The sequence below is a fragment of the Lissotriton vulgaris genome, chromosome 4_1 (assembly GCF_964263255.1).
Source record: "Lissotriton vulgaris chromosome 4_1, aLisVul1.2, whole genome shotgun sequence".
NCBI classification, from domain to species: Eukaryota; Metazoa; Chordata; class Amphibia; order Caudata; family Salamandridae; genus Lissotriton; species Lissotriton vulgaris.
In genome coordinates, this window is record NC_141691.1 from 1,108,031,727 (window position 1) to 1,108,046,652 (window position 14,926).

Here is a 14,926-nt window from a genome sequence, read left to right on the forward strand (position 1 = left end):
GTGATAAAAGGACATTGTGGCACAATGATGTATGTTCGCTTTTGGTGGGATGAGAAAGCGTGGAAAACTTGAGCACTGGTCTGCAAAGCATTTCAGGAGACAAACCGAGGTTGTGCTTATTCTGAAAGATGCAGCCCAGCGTGACGGAGGGCCCAGTGTGAGGCAGACTGTAAAAGGCTTGCTTGAAATCAAGCTTAGTGGTCCGGGTCATCACCGCCAAGCAGTGCGCCGTGGGGTGGCTTAAAGTGTGATATTATGTCTGCAGATTCTTGGGTTTCTTTTTCTTGAAACAATTCCAGACCATAGGTTTGTATTTTTAACATTATAGGAAAAACCGTAATAAGTGTTTTTATCCGTGTCAACATTTTTTTACCAAGTGCAATCTATTCCAGAATCATGCCCACTAAAGTGAGTGAGACTGAAATGCCATTAAAGATATTGTGACCAATATTAGGGCCCTTGACCCTCTTTTCTACTGCAAAACAACAAAGAAAAAAAGTTACCCATTACTGATGTAAAAAAATGAAATAAAAAGAAACTGTCTTTTTCATTAATCCGCAACCAGGTTGTCTCTCAAAAAAAGGTAGCCTCCTACTCCACTTCCTCTTCACTTAAATCGTGTTAGTGAAGAGGATTCTACGGTCTGTTGAAGATTGTAGGCGTTAAAGCAGGTTTAAAGTTTGCCAGGTACATTTGTGCGACATCTGCCACTGGTTTATGATGAAAAGTTGTAAAAGTGACCCTAACACCAGTCTACTTCCTATATTATGTTTGCTGTAGCCTGCAGCCTACCAGGTAGCAAACGAGCCTTCGATGCCAGAGATCTGCAGTTCAATCCCCATCTCACCTATATTCCATCTGATTTTAAGTAATTCCGTAAGGAAGGAGAGCAGAAGGAAAGGTACCTGAAAGCAGAACAACAACTCTGAAATTGTAGGTCTAAAGGTGGCAGTTTACACACCACACTGACATATCAGCAAACAGTGTCTCATAATACAAACTAAATAAAAAACAGTAGTTTACATTTGTGCATGCCTCATGACTTTAATAGGTACCGCCACAAGTGAAAAGCCCGCGAATGGTGTGCGCGAGAGCGAGCACCAGGGCTGGATAATGTAAAACACGTGGCCCCTGAGATGCGGGACCTCGTGGTGTGCACACGTGGTTGCGAGCAGCAGCATAAGTTTCCAATTATCGCGCCCTTGTCTGGGCACGATAATTTGAAACCTATGCTGCTGCTGCGTGTAACAGACACCAATAGGCCATGGGCGGAGCAAGTCGCCCGTCTTTGGCCAATTGCGTGCTGTCTTTGTAAAAAAGAAGCATGCAAAGACCAATAGCGTGGCCCAAATGGAAAAGCACACGCACGAGCGTGTGCGATTCCTAGGGTCGTTTTCAAACCCCCTACAAAAAGTCTCATCGCGCACTGCAACACTAGGCGCGAGACCTAAAAATATTTGCCTAGGGTCACAGTTTGGTACTAGTTCACAGGTCAAGTGCATTGCAGTTAAGTCGAGTAGATTATTCAAGTTACTGGTGTAGGAAGCTGGGTTTCTGCTGCAGTAACACTCCCTCCCTCTTTGCATGACTCCCGAAGCACTTCGACTTGATGTGCCCTGGGACCCTGCCTATCGGGTTCCCAGGGCCGATGTTTCCCCAAACTGTACCTTGTACCCCCTATTGGCACCTCTCTGGCTACCTGTCATTCCCTTGTAAAAGGTACCATGGGCGCTGTGACCAGGGCAGGCCTCTAAGGGCTGCAGCACATATTGTGCCACCCTTAGAGGTCCTGTACCTTAACACACGCACACACTCTGCCGGTGCAGAGAAAAGTGAAGAGTCGACATGGCACACATCCCTGTGCCATGCCTACAACCTACTCCCTTTGGCTTAGGTCAGCCACCGCTCTAGCTGGATGCACTATGCCACTGGTGGGGGTACAGGTGCATGAGACCTGTACCCCTACAGTGTCTAAATCCACCTGTAGACATTGTAAGTGCACTAAAGCCATAAAGAGTATTTGGTCTGGGAGTTGGTCATTACGAACTCCACAGCACCATAATGGCTTTACTGAATTCTGGGAAGTTTGGTATCAAACTTCTCGGCATAATAAAACCACTCTGATTCCAGTGTGGGATTTATTATACAATGCACTAAGAGGGCTTCTGAAAAACGACCAATCTCTGGTGGCTTTTCTGACTGGTACACACCAGCCTGCCACCACTAGACATGATTCTGGGCCCCTGGGACGGGAGCCTTTGCTCCCTGAGCCCAGAAACCAAGCCTTTTTTCGGGCGGAGGTGGTCACACCTCCCCCAGGCCAGAAGAGCCATCTGTGGCAGGGGAGCTCCAAAGGCCTTGCTGTCTTTGTAATGCGACTCCCTAGCCTCTCCTGCTATCAGGAACAGGCCCCCTTCCTGTCTCCCCTCCTTTTCGATGAGACAGGTGGGAAAAATTAGCCAGCCCAGAAGGTGTGCCCACCATTGCCAACCCCACCCCTCAGGTGGGGAAGGCGAGGTAAAGCCCACTCTTCAGTGCCTGCCATCTTGCAGATGGCAGGATTAGGGCTTTTGCCCGCTCCCCCACATGGGGTTAGCACACCCAGTGTATAGCCAGCCTACGGTCAGTAGCCCATTGGCTACTGACCTAGAGACCTCCGAAACGCCCCCAAAATGCAGTATTTTGGGCGCAGCCCTGACCCAAGAGGACAGATTCCCGCAACCTATGAAGAAGGATGAAAGACGCTGCCCAGTGAGGAGACTGCTGAAAAGAAGTGACTTGGACCCAGCCCTACCTGCCCGTTTCTAGAGATCCTGCTTCAAATATCGCTTTGTCCTGCAGCCAGCGACCTCCAGAACCTTGGAAGGACTGACTGCCTTCAACAAAGACCGGATCTCCTGTGAACAGCAGTTGTTCAAGAGCAACTCCCAAGTCAGACTCTGAGCCTCCTGAGGATAAAGAAAGCAGACGCAAGGAACCACCACTGCACCCGTCGCCTGCGGCCAGAGTTCGAGTGGCTCACTGGTCCCAGCCAGGTCTCCCAGCTCTCCTGAGTCTGAGCGTACCGTGGTTTGACCCCTCCAGGACTCCCCAACATCACCTGCAGCCTCTGCATGGAGACACCCGAGCCCTCCCCATACCGCGAGTGGTCCGGTAAGGTGAACTCCAACCTCAAAAGACACCCCGCATCCAGCCATGTCCCGAGCTCTCCTACTTACCTGCCCAGCTTTTGAAAGTCTTCCTGTAGGCAGAATCTCAAACCGGCAACTCCCATTGAAAACGGGGCAGCCAACGCCAAAACAGCACTCTCGACCCAGCCGACGCTACGCTGTTGCAGGTGTACTTTGGGTGCTAACTCTCCCTTGCTTTTCCTTTGCGATCCTCCTTTGCCCTGAGCCTAACACCAGGAGCTTTGCTCCCACAACCTTGAGGCTTGCTCGTGAGCTGCGACCAACCGTAGGCCCCCTATCCCGCATTGGATAACATTGGGCCTCAGCACTCTGAACCTGGCCGCCCTAGTGACGCTGAGGGTGTTTAAAGAGTGCATCCCCTACCCTGGGTAAACCCTGGTTCTAACCCCAGAATACCAACTCACACTAACTTGTACTTACCTGTTAACCGATAACTTCATTACCCCCATCGGAATACATTGACTGTTTTTCCTTAACCCCTTCGGAGCTGATGACGAGCTGGGCTCGTCATCGCGTAGCCCGCTCGCACGCTGATGCCGAGCCCAGCTCGTCACGCAAAGTGTGATTTTCGAATTCTCAGCGCGCGAGCGGAATTCCGCTAGCGCGCATGAGGTTAAATTTGTGTGTGGATTTGGTATGTATGGAACATTGACAAAACTGCATATGTTCTAAAAGTGATTTACTTACCTTTTGTCTAGGAAATGTCTCAGGGTGATATCTAGGCATATCACACTGATTAGCAAAAGTAATCCAGTAAGTAATGTACAAAGTAATCTGAAAAGTAACTGAACAGTAATTTCAAAACGTTTACTTGCCTGTAATTCAATCAACTGCATTTGAACCTGCATTCAATTGTAAAACATTGCGTAAGATTTTTCAAAGTATTTATTTCACTTACCTGCACCAGCCCTGGCTTTGTTCTAGAAATAAAATAACGAAATAATATTTCTGATACAAACAAATTGGTCTAAGTTCAGTCTTTGAGTGTATGACATTTGCTGTTTGAGTATGTACAACAAATGCTTAACACTACCCTCTAATAAAGCCTTACTCCTCGCCCACACTATCACAAATAGAGAGTAAGGTGCTATCTACTTTTAACTCCGCATATCTTTGGGGTTCTACTGGACTCTGCACACTTGCTATAGGATATACAGAGCAAGCTTCCATCAACTAGACCTGAAGGTCTAGTAACATTTTTATGATTGTTCGAGCCCTGCCCTAGTAAGTGGTACCCCTGGTACCTAGGTCATGGGTACCAAATAGGTTCCCGAAGGGCTGTAGCAGGTATTATGCCACCCCAAGGGACTTGTATACAAATTGCAGCCATGCTGCCATTGCAGACTGCGTGACATGGTGCTAACCATGTTTGAAATCACGACCTGACAGTGAGCCATGATGGTCCCTGCATTTAATATATGTAAGTCACCCCTACAGTTGGCCTTGTAATCCTAAAGCAAGGTGCATTATATTACATATGAGGGCATATCTGCATGAGCAGCTATGCTTCTCCAGTATTAGGGTGTCTTTCATAGATTCACATGCTTGAATATCCCCTGTCGTCGGAGTGGGAGTCCCACGGTAAATAAAATAGCAATAATATATATGTATATGTGTGTATATATATATATATATATATATATATATATATATATATATATATATATATATATATATATATATATATATAATGTGTATGTATATATGTGTATGTATTTATATATGTGTGTGTGTATGTATGTGTATATATAACAACATAAAACCTGAAATATGTAATAGAAAAAAGGGCATAACAAGCCTACACATATTTCTACATAGGAATGCATGGAAAAGGAAAAAAACATTTGCAGTCTATCATTGTCATTATGTTGGTCCAAACCACAGCCAATCAGGCGCCAGCAACCCTCTAGAACCTTCTCCTCAGAGCTCAGCACCTCAGATTTTCGTAGCACAAGAGTGACCACAGAGTCTATGAGGAGAAAAGAGCCTCTGAGGGGAGGAGGGTGGGTCGCATGTGAATCTATGAGAGACACCAATACTGGAGAACCACCTGTTTACAGGTAAGTAACAATTGTTCTTCTCCAGTATTAGGGTGTCTTTCATAGATTCACATGCTTGAATATAGAATAGAAAGCAGTACAGTAACAAGGTAAACCATAATGGAGGAGGGAAGACAGAGGCTCACCTTATTGAAAAAGATAGCGAAGCCTAGCCTGTCCCACTGCAGTGTCTGCTTTGTTAATGGCACACAGGCAGTAGTATTTCGTAAACGTGTGCCTGCATGACCACATGGCTGCTCTGCATATCTGATGCAGCGGCACACCGGCAAACAGGGCAGTTGAAGACGATATCCCCCTGGTAGGATGAGTCCTCACTGAAGACTGTAGAGGCTTGCCTGCCTGTTGATGGCAGAAAGCAATGGCAGAAATATGTGTAGGCTTGTTATGTTTTCTATTACATATTTCAGGTTTTATGTTGTCACATATATATATAGCTGGTGAGACTATTTTTGTGGTGCCGAATGCTTCACTTCACAAGGACTTTAGCCTCTGAAGAAATGCTGTGTGAAGCATGAAACGCGTCAGGCTGTCTAATTCCTCTGGAACAGACTTGCACTCACTGTGCTGCAACTTACCAATAAAACGAAATACCTGCTATCTGCGTGGGCTCTCCTAAGTGGGCTTTGTGAGACGTAATTAAATGACGGCCGGTCCCGGTCGTGGGAGAGACCTGCCATGGATGGACTACGCTGCCTTTCACTTGAGGCAGCACTGCAGGCAGAATAGCCGTTTGGGAGGCAACAAAATACATCATGGTGAGAGCGGGACTCTTTTCCAGAACCACTTGGTTTTTAATTCTTGTCCAATAGTATGTCGAGTGTAAGCAACTCACTGGAGTTTTATTGGCGGCACTACAACAACCAGCAGGCTAAGCGAGAGCCAACGCCCACTGGGGCAGCTGGTGAGACTATTTTTGTGGTGCCGAATGCTTCACTTCACAAGGACTTTAGCCTCTGAAGAAATGCTGTGTGAAGCATGAAACGCGTCAGGCTGTCTAATTCCTCTGGAACAGACTTGCACTCACTGTGCTGCAACTTCCCAATAAAACGAAATACCTGCTATCTGCGTGGGCTCTCCTAAGTGGGCTTTGTGAGACGTAATATATAAATATATATATTATTATTGCTATTTTATTTAACGTGGGACTCCCTCTCCGATGACTAGGGATATTCGAGCATGTGCATCTATGAAAGACACCAATACTGGAGAACCACCTGTTTACAGGTAAGTAACAATTGTTCACATGTGCTGTCTAGTTTAATTACTAGATAGTACAAGTGACTAGGGAAGCCATCTTAAGTATAGGTATTGCACACTTGTCGTTCTTCCCCAAGCTACATGAAGGCTTTACTGAAGCCTATGGTGTTTGGTATCAAACATATCTTAATAAATCTGTACTATTGCCAGTACTAGATTTATTATGATATGCACCCAGATGGCACCTTAGAAGAGCCTCCTGAAAAACTTACCAGTATCTAGTGTGCTGGTTGACTGAACACAGACCAGTTTCTGATCCTCTTCAAGTGAGAGCCCACGCCCTGAGGCTAGAAACAATGCCTGCTCCACATGAAGGTGTTTGCACCTCTTCCAGTAGTATGGCTAGTTATTTAGCATATCAAGGCTTGGGGCTTCATTTGGCACCAGGACAGGTAGGGAATTAGCTATACAAGTAGCCGTGTTGCACCTCCAGACTAGTCACACCCAGAAGGTGGGCTACCAAATTTGCTCAACAAAAGAAGGGTTCCACCATATTGTTTTTGGTACAGTTAGGAACTCTGTGACAGTATTATGCCCACTCCCCACAGGAAATGGTCATATGGGTGGGATAGTGACCTCAAGGGTAAGTAAGTAGCCCATTGACTACTACCCCTCCCTACCCTTATCACCCCTAACATTAGTCATTTATCTGCTCCACTGACACCAGGAACCCTGACAAATTAGTGCTGCAAACAAGTGCATCTTTCTACTGAAGCTGATGTTGCCCTTCCTCTTGGGATAGAATATCACTTTCCCTGTGTTTTTTTATGCGCTACATCCTTCTAGGGAGGATGAGACTTCATCATTTGGAAAGAAAAAGAATACTTAGTTTTTACATGAAGCACTCTAAGGATCACCCGGTGGAGGACCACCCTTTTTCCGTCTTTGCATGTGCTAAGAAGTGAAAGACATTTCAGAAACAAACCTTGTCTAGGTAGATGTTCCTGTTCATAAAAACATGCTATGCTCTGGCTAAAAGGAAGGCTACGCTGGGCTTTCCTTTTGGCCAGGGCATTTTATTAGAAATAAGGCCTCCACCATGGTGTTGCCTAGGAGTGTTCCGGTGTTAGACATCGGCCAGGCTACTGCATTGATGGGCATACACACCTTCACCTGGCATTACAGTTTTGACAGGTCCGCATGGAGGGCCATTTCGTGTGGTTGATCTTACAGGACTTTCTGTTGTCAGTCGGCTCCTCAGACCCTTCACCATTTGGGAAGTTCTGCTTTGTTGTCTGTACCCTTACCCTTAATCTTTTGCATGCCTCGGACAGCCTGCAGTTGTCCAACGCGTCGGACCGCTCCCAGCCATCTGCGCACATGGCCCAGGAAATCCCTCTAGTTCGGGCATCAGAGGGATTTCCTTTCAATCAAAACAGCCTCGGGAGCTGTGGTCGAGTTTTTGAGGCTGTTCTGATCCTTTCACTGAAATGACGATCAGCACATGCATCGCGCTGACATCATTTCATTGAAACCAAAACTGAAATGAGCCAATCAGCTCGTTTTAGTTTCACTGCCTTGGTGCTCATAGGGCTAATCCAGCCCCCTGAGCACAGAGGCAGACAGGAGATGTATTGGAAAGGGGACAATCTCCCCCTTCCAATCGTACCCCTCTCTAGTGAATCTCAGTTTGGGGAGTGCCGCAGGAGAGCGATCTCCAAGCAGGCATCCACCCACTAATCACCAGGGAGGGGGGAGGGGCCTCCTGAGCAAGGGTCTTTGCTCCCCCAAAATGTTTGGGCCATATTCAGTCTTTCTGACTGGTGGCAGAAAGCACACCAGCCACCAGGGATTTTTTAATTCAAATATAGGGTTTAGGGCTGCCCAAAATGGGCATGTCTATGCCCCCACCCTCCCAAAACAAACTGGACATTCCTTCTGAAAGCCCCCCTAGACACCATAGATTGTTTTATTATTATTATAAAAGAGGGGTGGTTTTGTGAGGGAGTCCCCTGCGTTTTGGGTGCCGGGCTCAGCGGCCATCTAGGAAAACCTATCCAGCCCAAACATTTCTGAAAACTAGACAGGGAGTCCAGGTAGGTGCGCTTCCGTGTATCTCCCAACATTTTCCTACCCAGAATCACCTGCAAAAATCGAACGTAGCTAAAAAAAACAAATTGCATTGCAGCACTCGTCGTGCCACCCTTTTGGGGGGATAAAACGAGAATCCCAGCCTGCCATTTAAAGTCTGGAAGAGCAGTTTAACTGCCTGCCCGACTTTGCCATTTAAAACCATGACAAAGCCAGACTTCCCCCTTGCTATATCTGTAAGTCACCCCTATGGCAGGCCCACATATCTCATGGCAGAACACATATTTTACATGTTTTGGTAGTAAAATCTCTAAACTGTTTTTACTATAGAAAAGCTTGGTCTTCTAAATTGGCGAGTACATAGTTACGTGCGGACCATTCAGTTTTGCTAACTCTGGAACAATGTGTCTTTAAAAGGCAAATGTGTTCTACTTAGGAGAGGGGCTGCTCCATTGTTCAGGCCGAACAGGAGAGGAAAAACAGTTGTCAAACCACTTTTCAAGGTACTCATAGCTGCCTTGGTAGCCACACCTCTGGGTTTGTTCTAAGGAGCTCCATATCTCTGGCGAGGGTTCCTGTCTTTTTGCGAGTGGGCAGAATGGTGCATCCTGCATGCCCAAGTGCACATTTTGTAGGAAGTGGTCATCAGATGAGAGGAAACCTGGTAGGCCATTGACTACCAACCACATCCAGCTCTGAGGGCATTTTCTGAGCATAAGTAGGGCACCCCAAACTCTGATCTTGAATGGGCTGGAAGAGTACTGAAGGAGGACTGCCCTGCTGCACCATAGAACCAGCAAAGAGACGCTGTACCGGTGAGGTCTGCAAATTCCGAACCTGGTGGCGAACAAAGGGGAGGAACTGTGCTTGCTATGTCCTGCTAGAGGAGAAGTCTCCTCCAGAGCCCAGCCAAGAGATTCCAAGGGTCAGTGAGCTGGCCTCCTGTTTACAGCACAGGGACACAGCAGCTGAGAAGCTGCTGGGGCTAATTGTTATCCAAAAGGCTTCACCCCACTGCCAACCTCCGCCTTGGAGCGCTAGGTACCAGGAGCGGACACAAAGTTGCAATCAAGTTCGCTGAAATCTGGAGTCTTGTCGTACTGCAGCCGGGACCTCCAGAGGACACGTCCTCATTCCAGAAAGGATTGACCTGTGACCACAATACTATTTGACTGATAGTCCTGTGGTGACTGGACGTCTACCAGCACAGAGTGGACTTTGATAGACGTTGACCCTGTGACCAGGATCCTCTCCCTCTTCATGGACCGAGGAGTAGTCGCGGCAAGACCTTAGTCGACCGCATCTCATCCTTTCAGCACCTTCAGCATCCTTCATACCTTTCATCAGGACCACTTCCGTAGGAAAGGCTTGCCAAAGATAAAAGTGCATAGAACTGACCGAAGACTGCTTCACCTGTGTGGTAACTGATTCTGAAGCCCTTGCTGGTCGCCCTGATAAGTTATTGTACTCTAATACCTGGGTGCAGGTCAAAATTGGCGATGGTAGACATACTACCCGCCGCCTCGAAACAAATCTTGGCTTAAAACAAGGATGTGTGCTTGCTCCATTTCTTTTTAATTTATTTGTCTGATCTCCCAATCCATTTTAATGATGTAAATTCACATTCCCCTCCTGTAATGGGTAAAGAAATCAAATACTTACAGTATGCCGATGATACTATTTTACTTAGCCAAACTATGATAGGATTAAAAAGATTAATACATTCTTTTAACATATATGTAACCCAAAATGGTTTAACAATTAATATAAAAAAACAAAAATAATGTTAATAGGGAAAGGCAAACTTGGAGTAAAGGAATTGAAGATCAATGGTTTGGCTGTTGACTGTGTAAAAACTTATAAATATTTAGGAATTACATTTGATGATGGACTATCATTTAGACAGCATTTCAATAACTTAGAGGCTAAAGGAGCCTCACTTGCTTTCTCATTTCGTAAATTAAGAGATAAATTAGTATGCCCCAATTATGACCATCTATTTAAAGTCATGAAAGCAAAACTTATCCCCTCCCTGGACTATGGGTCCATTATTTTTAAGGGTAGAGACGTGAAAGTATTGGAGGCCATAGTTGCAAGGACATATAAATTAGTCTTTAGGATTCCTAGGCAGATTTCACGTGCCAATTTAAGATTGGAATTTGGCTTACGACATCAGCTCTTGGTGCGTAAAGCTGCATTTGTTAAAACACTATTGGCATTATCTCGAGCCGAGGAGGGCACGTTGGCCAATATGTGCTGGAACGAGATTTCGACCAACGAATATTCTAGAAGCTGTCAGGATTATTTAGCCGAGTGTCTCCTAAAATTCGAATGTCCCAAATTGGAAGACGAAATAAGGAGTAAAATGGTTTATAAAAAATAAATTCATTCAACCGTTGCCTTGCTGTCAGAAGTGTTGGATAAATATGAGTTGGGGAATAAAAAAACACTTTTGAACCATTGCCAATTGCTTCGATGAAATGATGATCCAACCCTATTTACTTTTTCATCAAAAACCCTTAATTAAGAACAAATTTATGTTGTTACTGTTTGGTATCTATCCAACCAAAGATGGAACCCCCAAATGGAAGTCCAAATGGGCATCAAAAATTTGTCGGCTATGTGGGCAAGATGATGAAACCTTGCTGCATATGGTAACACTATGCCCAAAAATGATGAAGGCACGGAAAACAATTTTAAAACCTATTTTTAAAGAAATGGGACTTAGGACTTGTAGATCGGCATTAATATTTTGCTTAAGCGGTGTCAACGTCCATATAATACACCAATTTGTCAAATTTATGCTTACAGTGGAAATTAAATTATGTAAGGTTGACACCCAAAGTATATGTTAAATTTGTTATGGCTGTGAAATGAGGATGTTGCTGTTTTTAAGGTGATGATGAATTACTTCTATGGTTCTTTTTAATGTACTAATTGTTTGTTTTTAGAGTACTACTTTTTATATAATGTTCTATTTTTTATGTTTATTTTATCAAATGACATACGTACCCTTTATCCCTGAAAAATGCCACGCCCTATAGACTTCTAAATATGAAATGATAATTTTAAATTACCCCGAACTGGAAAAAGTTAATTGATTGTGGTCAACGTTATGCATTGTATCCTCGAATATTTAATTAGGTAATGTGTTGTTTGTATTTATTTCTGTTCTTTGTTGTAATGGTTTTAATGAATCAACAAATAAATCAATCAATGCTGGTCGCCCTGACTGGCTTATTTCTGAAGTTGATCGCCTAAAGCGGCTCTAAGTAACTTTTCGGTGAAAACATTGATAAGTGTAAATTATGTAGAATTTATCAGTGCTTGTTCGCATTTAAGTGAAATAACCCTATTTAGTATACCTTGTAAATTCAATATCTCTTAAACCCTCTGGTGGATGTTTTTTTTGTGCTTGTCAAAAATACACTATATTTATGAATTGATTTCGGATTTCTTTGGTATCCTCTCAATTTCTCCTTCATTTGTTTGGTGCTATTTAAATATTTTACACTTGTTCCTTTCTGTAAGTCTTATTGCTCTAACCCGCAGCTACCCAGGATTGAGCTGAAGTTTTGACAAAAAAGCTTAGGGTCTTAAAGGGGTTAATAAGTGTATTGCACTATGAGGTTGTACACCACCCCATATAATACACCCGGTTTCTTCACACTGCATATCTGCCCGGTTTCGCCAAAGTCTTAGGAAAGTTCAAAGCTGCTACCCCTGTCATCAGTGTAGACACCTTTAAAAATATATTGTATGGGAGACTTTTGTGTCCTGTGTGGCCATCCCGGTTTTCTTCTTTTAGAGACTAGTGTGGAATCTTCTATTAAGTCTACTCATGAACAAACGTTTGAGTTCCAGAACCTAAATCGATGTATGTGCTTACAAAAGAATAATAGCGATCATATTTTGGGCACTTACACCAACTACAGCATTGATAAAGACGGTGTTTCCTTTGCTCTGAACCTCAACAACTTGCTTTGTTAGTTAAATCCAAGAGTATATAATTTCAAGACCATACCCTCATGTATTAATTTTTAGCTAATTCTCTGAACTATGAGTTTGCAAGAGGAAGTAGAAAGTTCTCTGCATGAAATATATTGCCAGAAACATTGACAGAACAGGTAGCCAGTAGAAATTTCTTTGATCAAGAATGTGTTCCTCTTGCTTACGTACCACATTGGCTACTGTGTCCCGTGCTGTCTGCAGTCGTTAATTGGGCTCCTACTTACACAACACTGCAGAAATCCAGTTTACCGACAGTGGTTTCCCTGGTTGTCACCGCCAAGTGAGAGTGATCAAAAATGGTATGAGGAGTTGCAGTAGTAAGAGGTAGAACTAATGACACACTGACAACAGATTAGCAAGAAATCACCCTAATGATTTGACTTTTGAGAGAGTAGTTGAAGGGGAGTCAATTGTTCTAAAGATTTAATTTGGGTGAATGCACCTACAAGTTCATTGGCATTCAGTCAGTGGTTAGATTGCAATATGTTTTGCATTGTGAAATACTGTGGCTTCTGCGGCTTTTAAAATGTCATTAAAAAATTCATAAGTATAAATATTTTATAGTAATGGGAAGACAGCTGACAACTGGGAAGACAATACTATTCATTTGAAGTAACAGATTGACCAGGTTTCTTTGGATGAAGATAAGACATTGGTCTGCGGACTTACACAGGATAAAACATTGCACTAGCACTTTAGGCGCATTTCATGTCATTGCATTCTGTCACTTGAGGTCATAAATCCCTAAAGCAAGATTTGGTCAGTTTTTGTTTAAGGTGGTCCTTGGTGCAGTTTTCTGACCATGCATACACACTAGAGCTCTATTGGAAACCACTGCCTCCATGCTCTTGTCCTAATGGACCCCTAACAATGGTGTCTGTTTTTGTCTCTCAATATATTGCACCTTGTAGTATGAAATGTTGTTTTTCTGTGTGACTGTACTTCTGTTGTTCAACACTTCAAGTGGACGCACATTTTGTAAGTTCATACAGTATTTACGAAAATAAAACTACTGCTGACGCGAAAAATTGATCTGATGTTTGAGGAATTGAACTGCTTATTTCAATACTATAGTTTAGTTAAGGATATTATAAATAACCCCAACTAGTCACAGATCGAAAAACACCATTCGCCACGAGAGCTGGCTGCAAATAAGCATAATGTTATGTGCATTTGATTCAAACAGTGCTGCAATATTGAGTTTGATCTCCATTTTTTTCATTTTCAGATGTCGATATTTCTCTGTTGGTGAGTGTTCTGTTTGAATCTGGAGCACTAAAGTAAAGTGGTGGATAACAACAATGAAGTTGTTAAAAGAAACATCTCGTTTTGCCATCTTGATTCAAAAGAAAATATTTCTCTGTTTTATAATAAAAAGTTTCTGTACACCACTGTAGCCCTGAAAAAGTTTTCCTGTCTTGCAAGTTTGTCTGTAGATTAAATATTCTCGTAAAACTTTTTTTAGTTGACCCTTTTCCCATATGCTACAATAAAAATATGGTGGTACCCAATAAGACTGCTGTTCTGATATTTATATTATGAATCAAACTTTGTATATACTTTGAAATTAATATATTGTACTCTAGTAATTTCATGGTTTACAAATACAATACATTTCAGTTCTCCAGCATTGGATCTTTCATAGATTCCCATTGCTTGTATCTTTCCCCGTCGTCGGAATGGGAGCCTCGGTAATTATATATAAATATATATACCTAGGTAAATACACCCTAATAGATACAAAAAAGTAAAAAATAGGCCTAGGCCTCATTATATTTTGTAGCCTATAGGTGTCCTTATGTAAAAAGACCCAAACTCACATCAGCAACCAATCAGATAAGCCTCACCCTGTGGAACCTTCCTGAGAAAGCTCAGAGCCTCAGATTTTCTACTGCATCGTTGGTGACAGGGAGTCTCCTTAGAGCTCTGCTCTAACTTCTACTTTGAGGTATTATTTAACCCCTTCAACGCTGATGACTAGCTGGGCTCGTCATGGCGTAGCAAACTCGCACGCTGATGACGAGCCCAGCTCGTCACGTAACATGCGTTTTCGCAAAACCCAGCGTGCGAGCGGAATTCCGCTAGCGCGCATGCGGTTAAACTGTGTGTGTGCCAAGAAATTGAATGTGCTGAGCACTACAGTCTAATTAGAGGCCACCAGAGTTAAGATTTTTGCTGCATGTCTTTGTGCGGGAGCCTCCACACAGAGCTCTGCTCTATCACTGTTTGGAAGATTATATTACTCAAACTTCATGAGTTTGGCACTCCTGGACATTTTGTACCAGGCTTCTTTTCCGCTGCAACCAGATATTTTCAGTTCTTGATTTTTTTTCACCCCCTCTGGCCTTGCTCGATGGTGGGAGAAACTGTATCAGA

At 43.6% G+C, this 14,926-nt stretch overlaps 1 protein-coding gene across 2 annotated transcripts in view; it reads left to right on the forward strand.

Annotated features, from left to right (window-relative positions):
• LOC147722937 (uncharacterized) overlaps positions 1 to 14,061 on the forward strand; it is a 417,291-nt gene extending 403,230 nt beyond the window's left edge. For both annotated transcript variants that reach the window (XM_086965333.1, XM_086965332.1), the window contains exon 15: positions 13,779 to 14,061. In XM_086965333.1, coding sequence (XP_086821459.1) covers positions 13,779 to 13,834 — 56 coding nt within the window. In that variant the 3' untranslated portion in view covers positions 13,835 to 14,061. The remainder of the gene's footprint in view (positions 1 to 13,778) is intronic.
• The last annotated feature ends 865 nt before the right edge of the window (positions 14,062 to 14,926 follow it).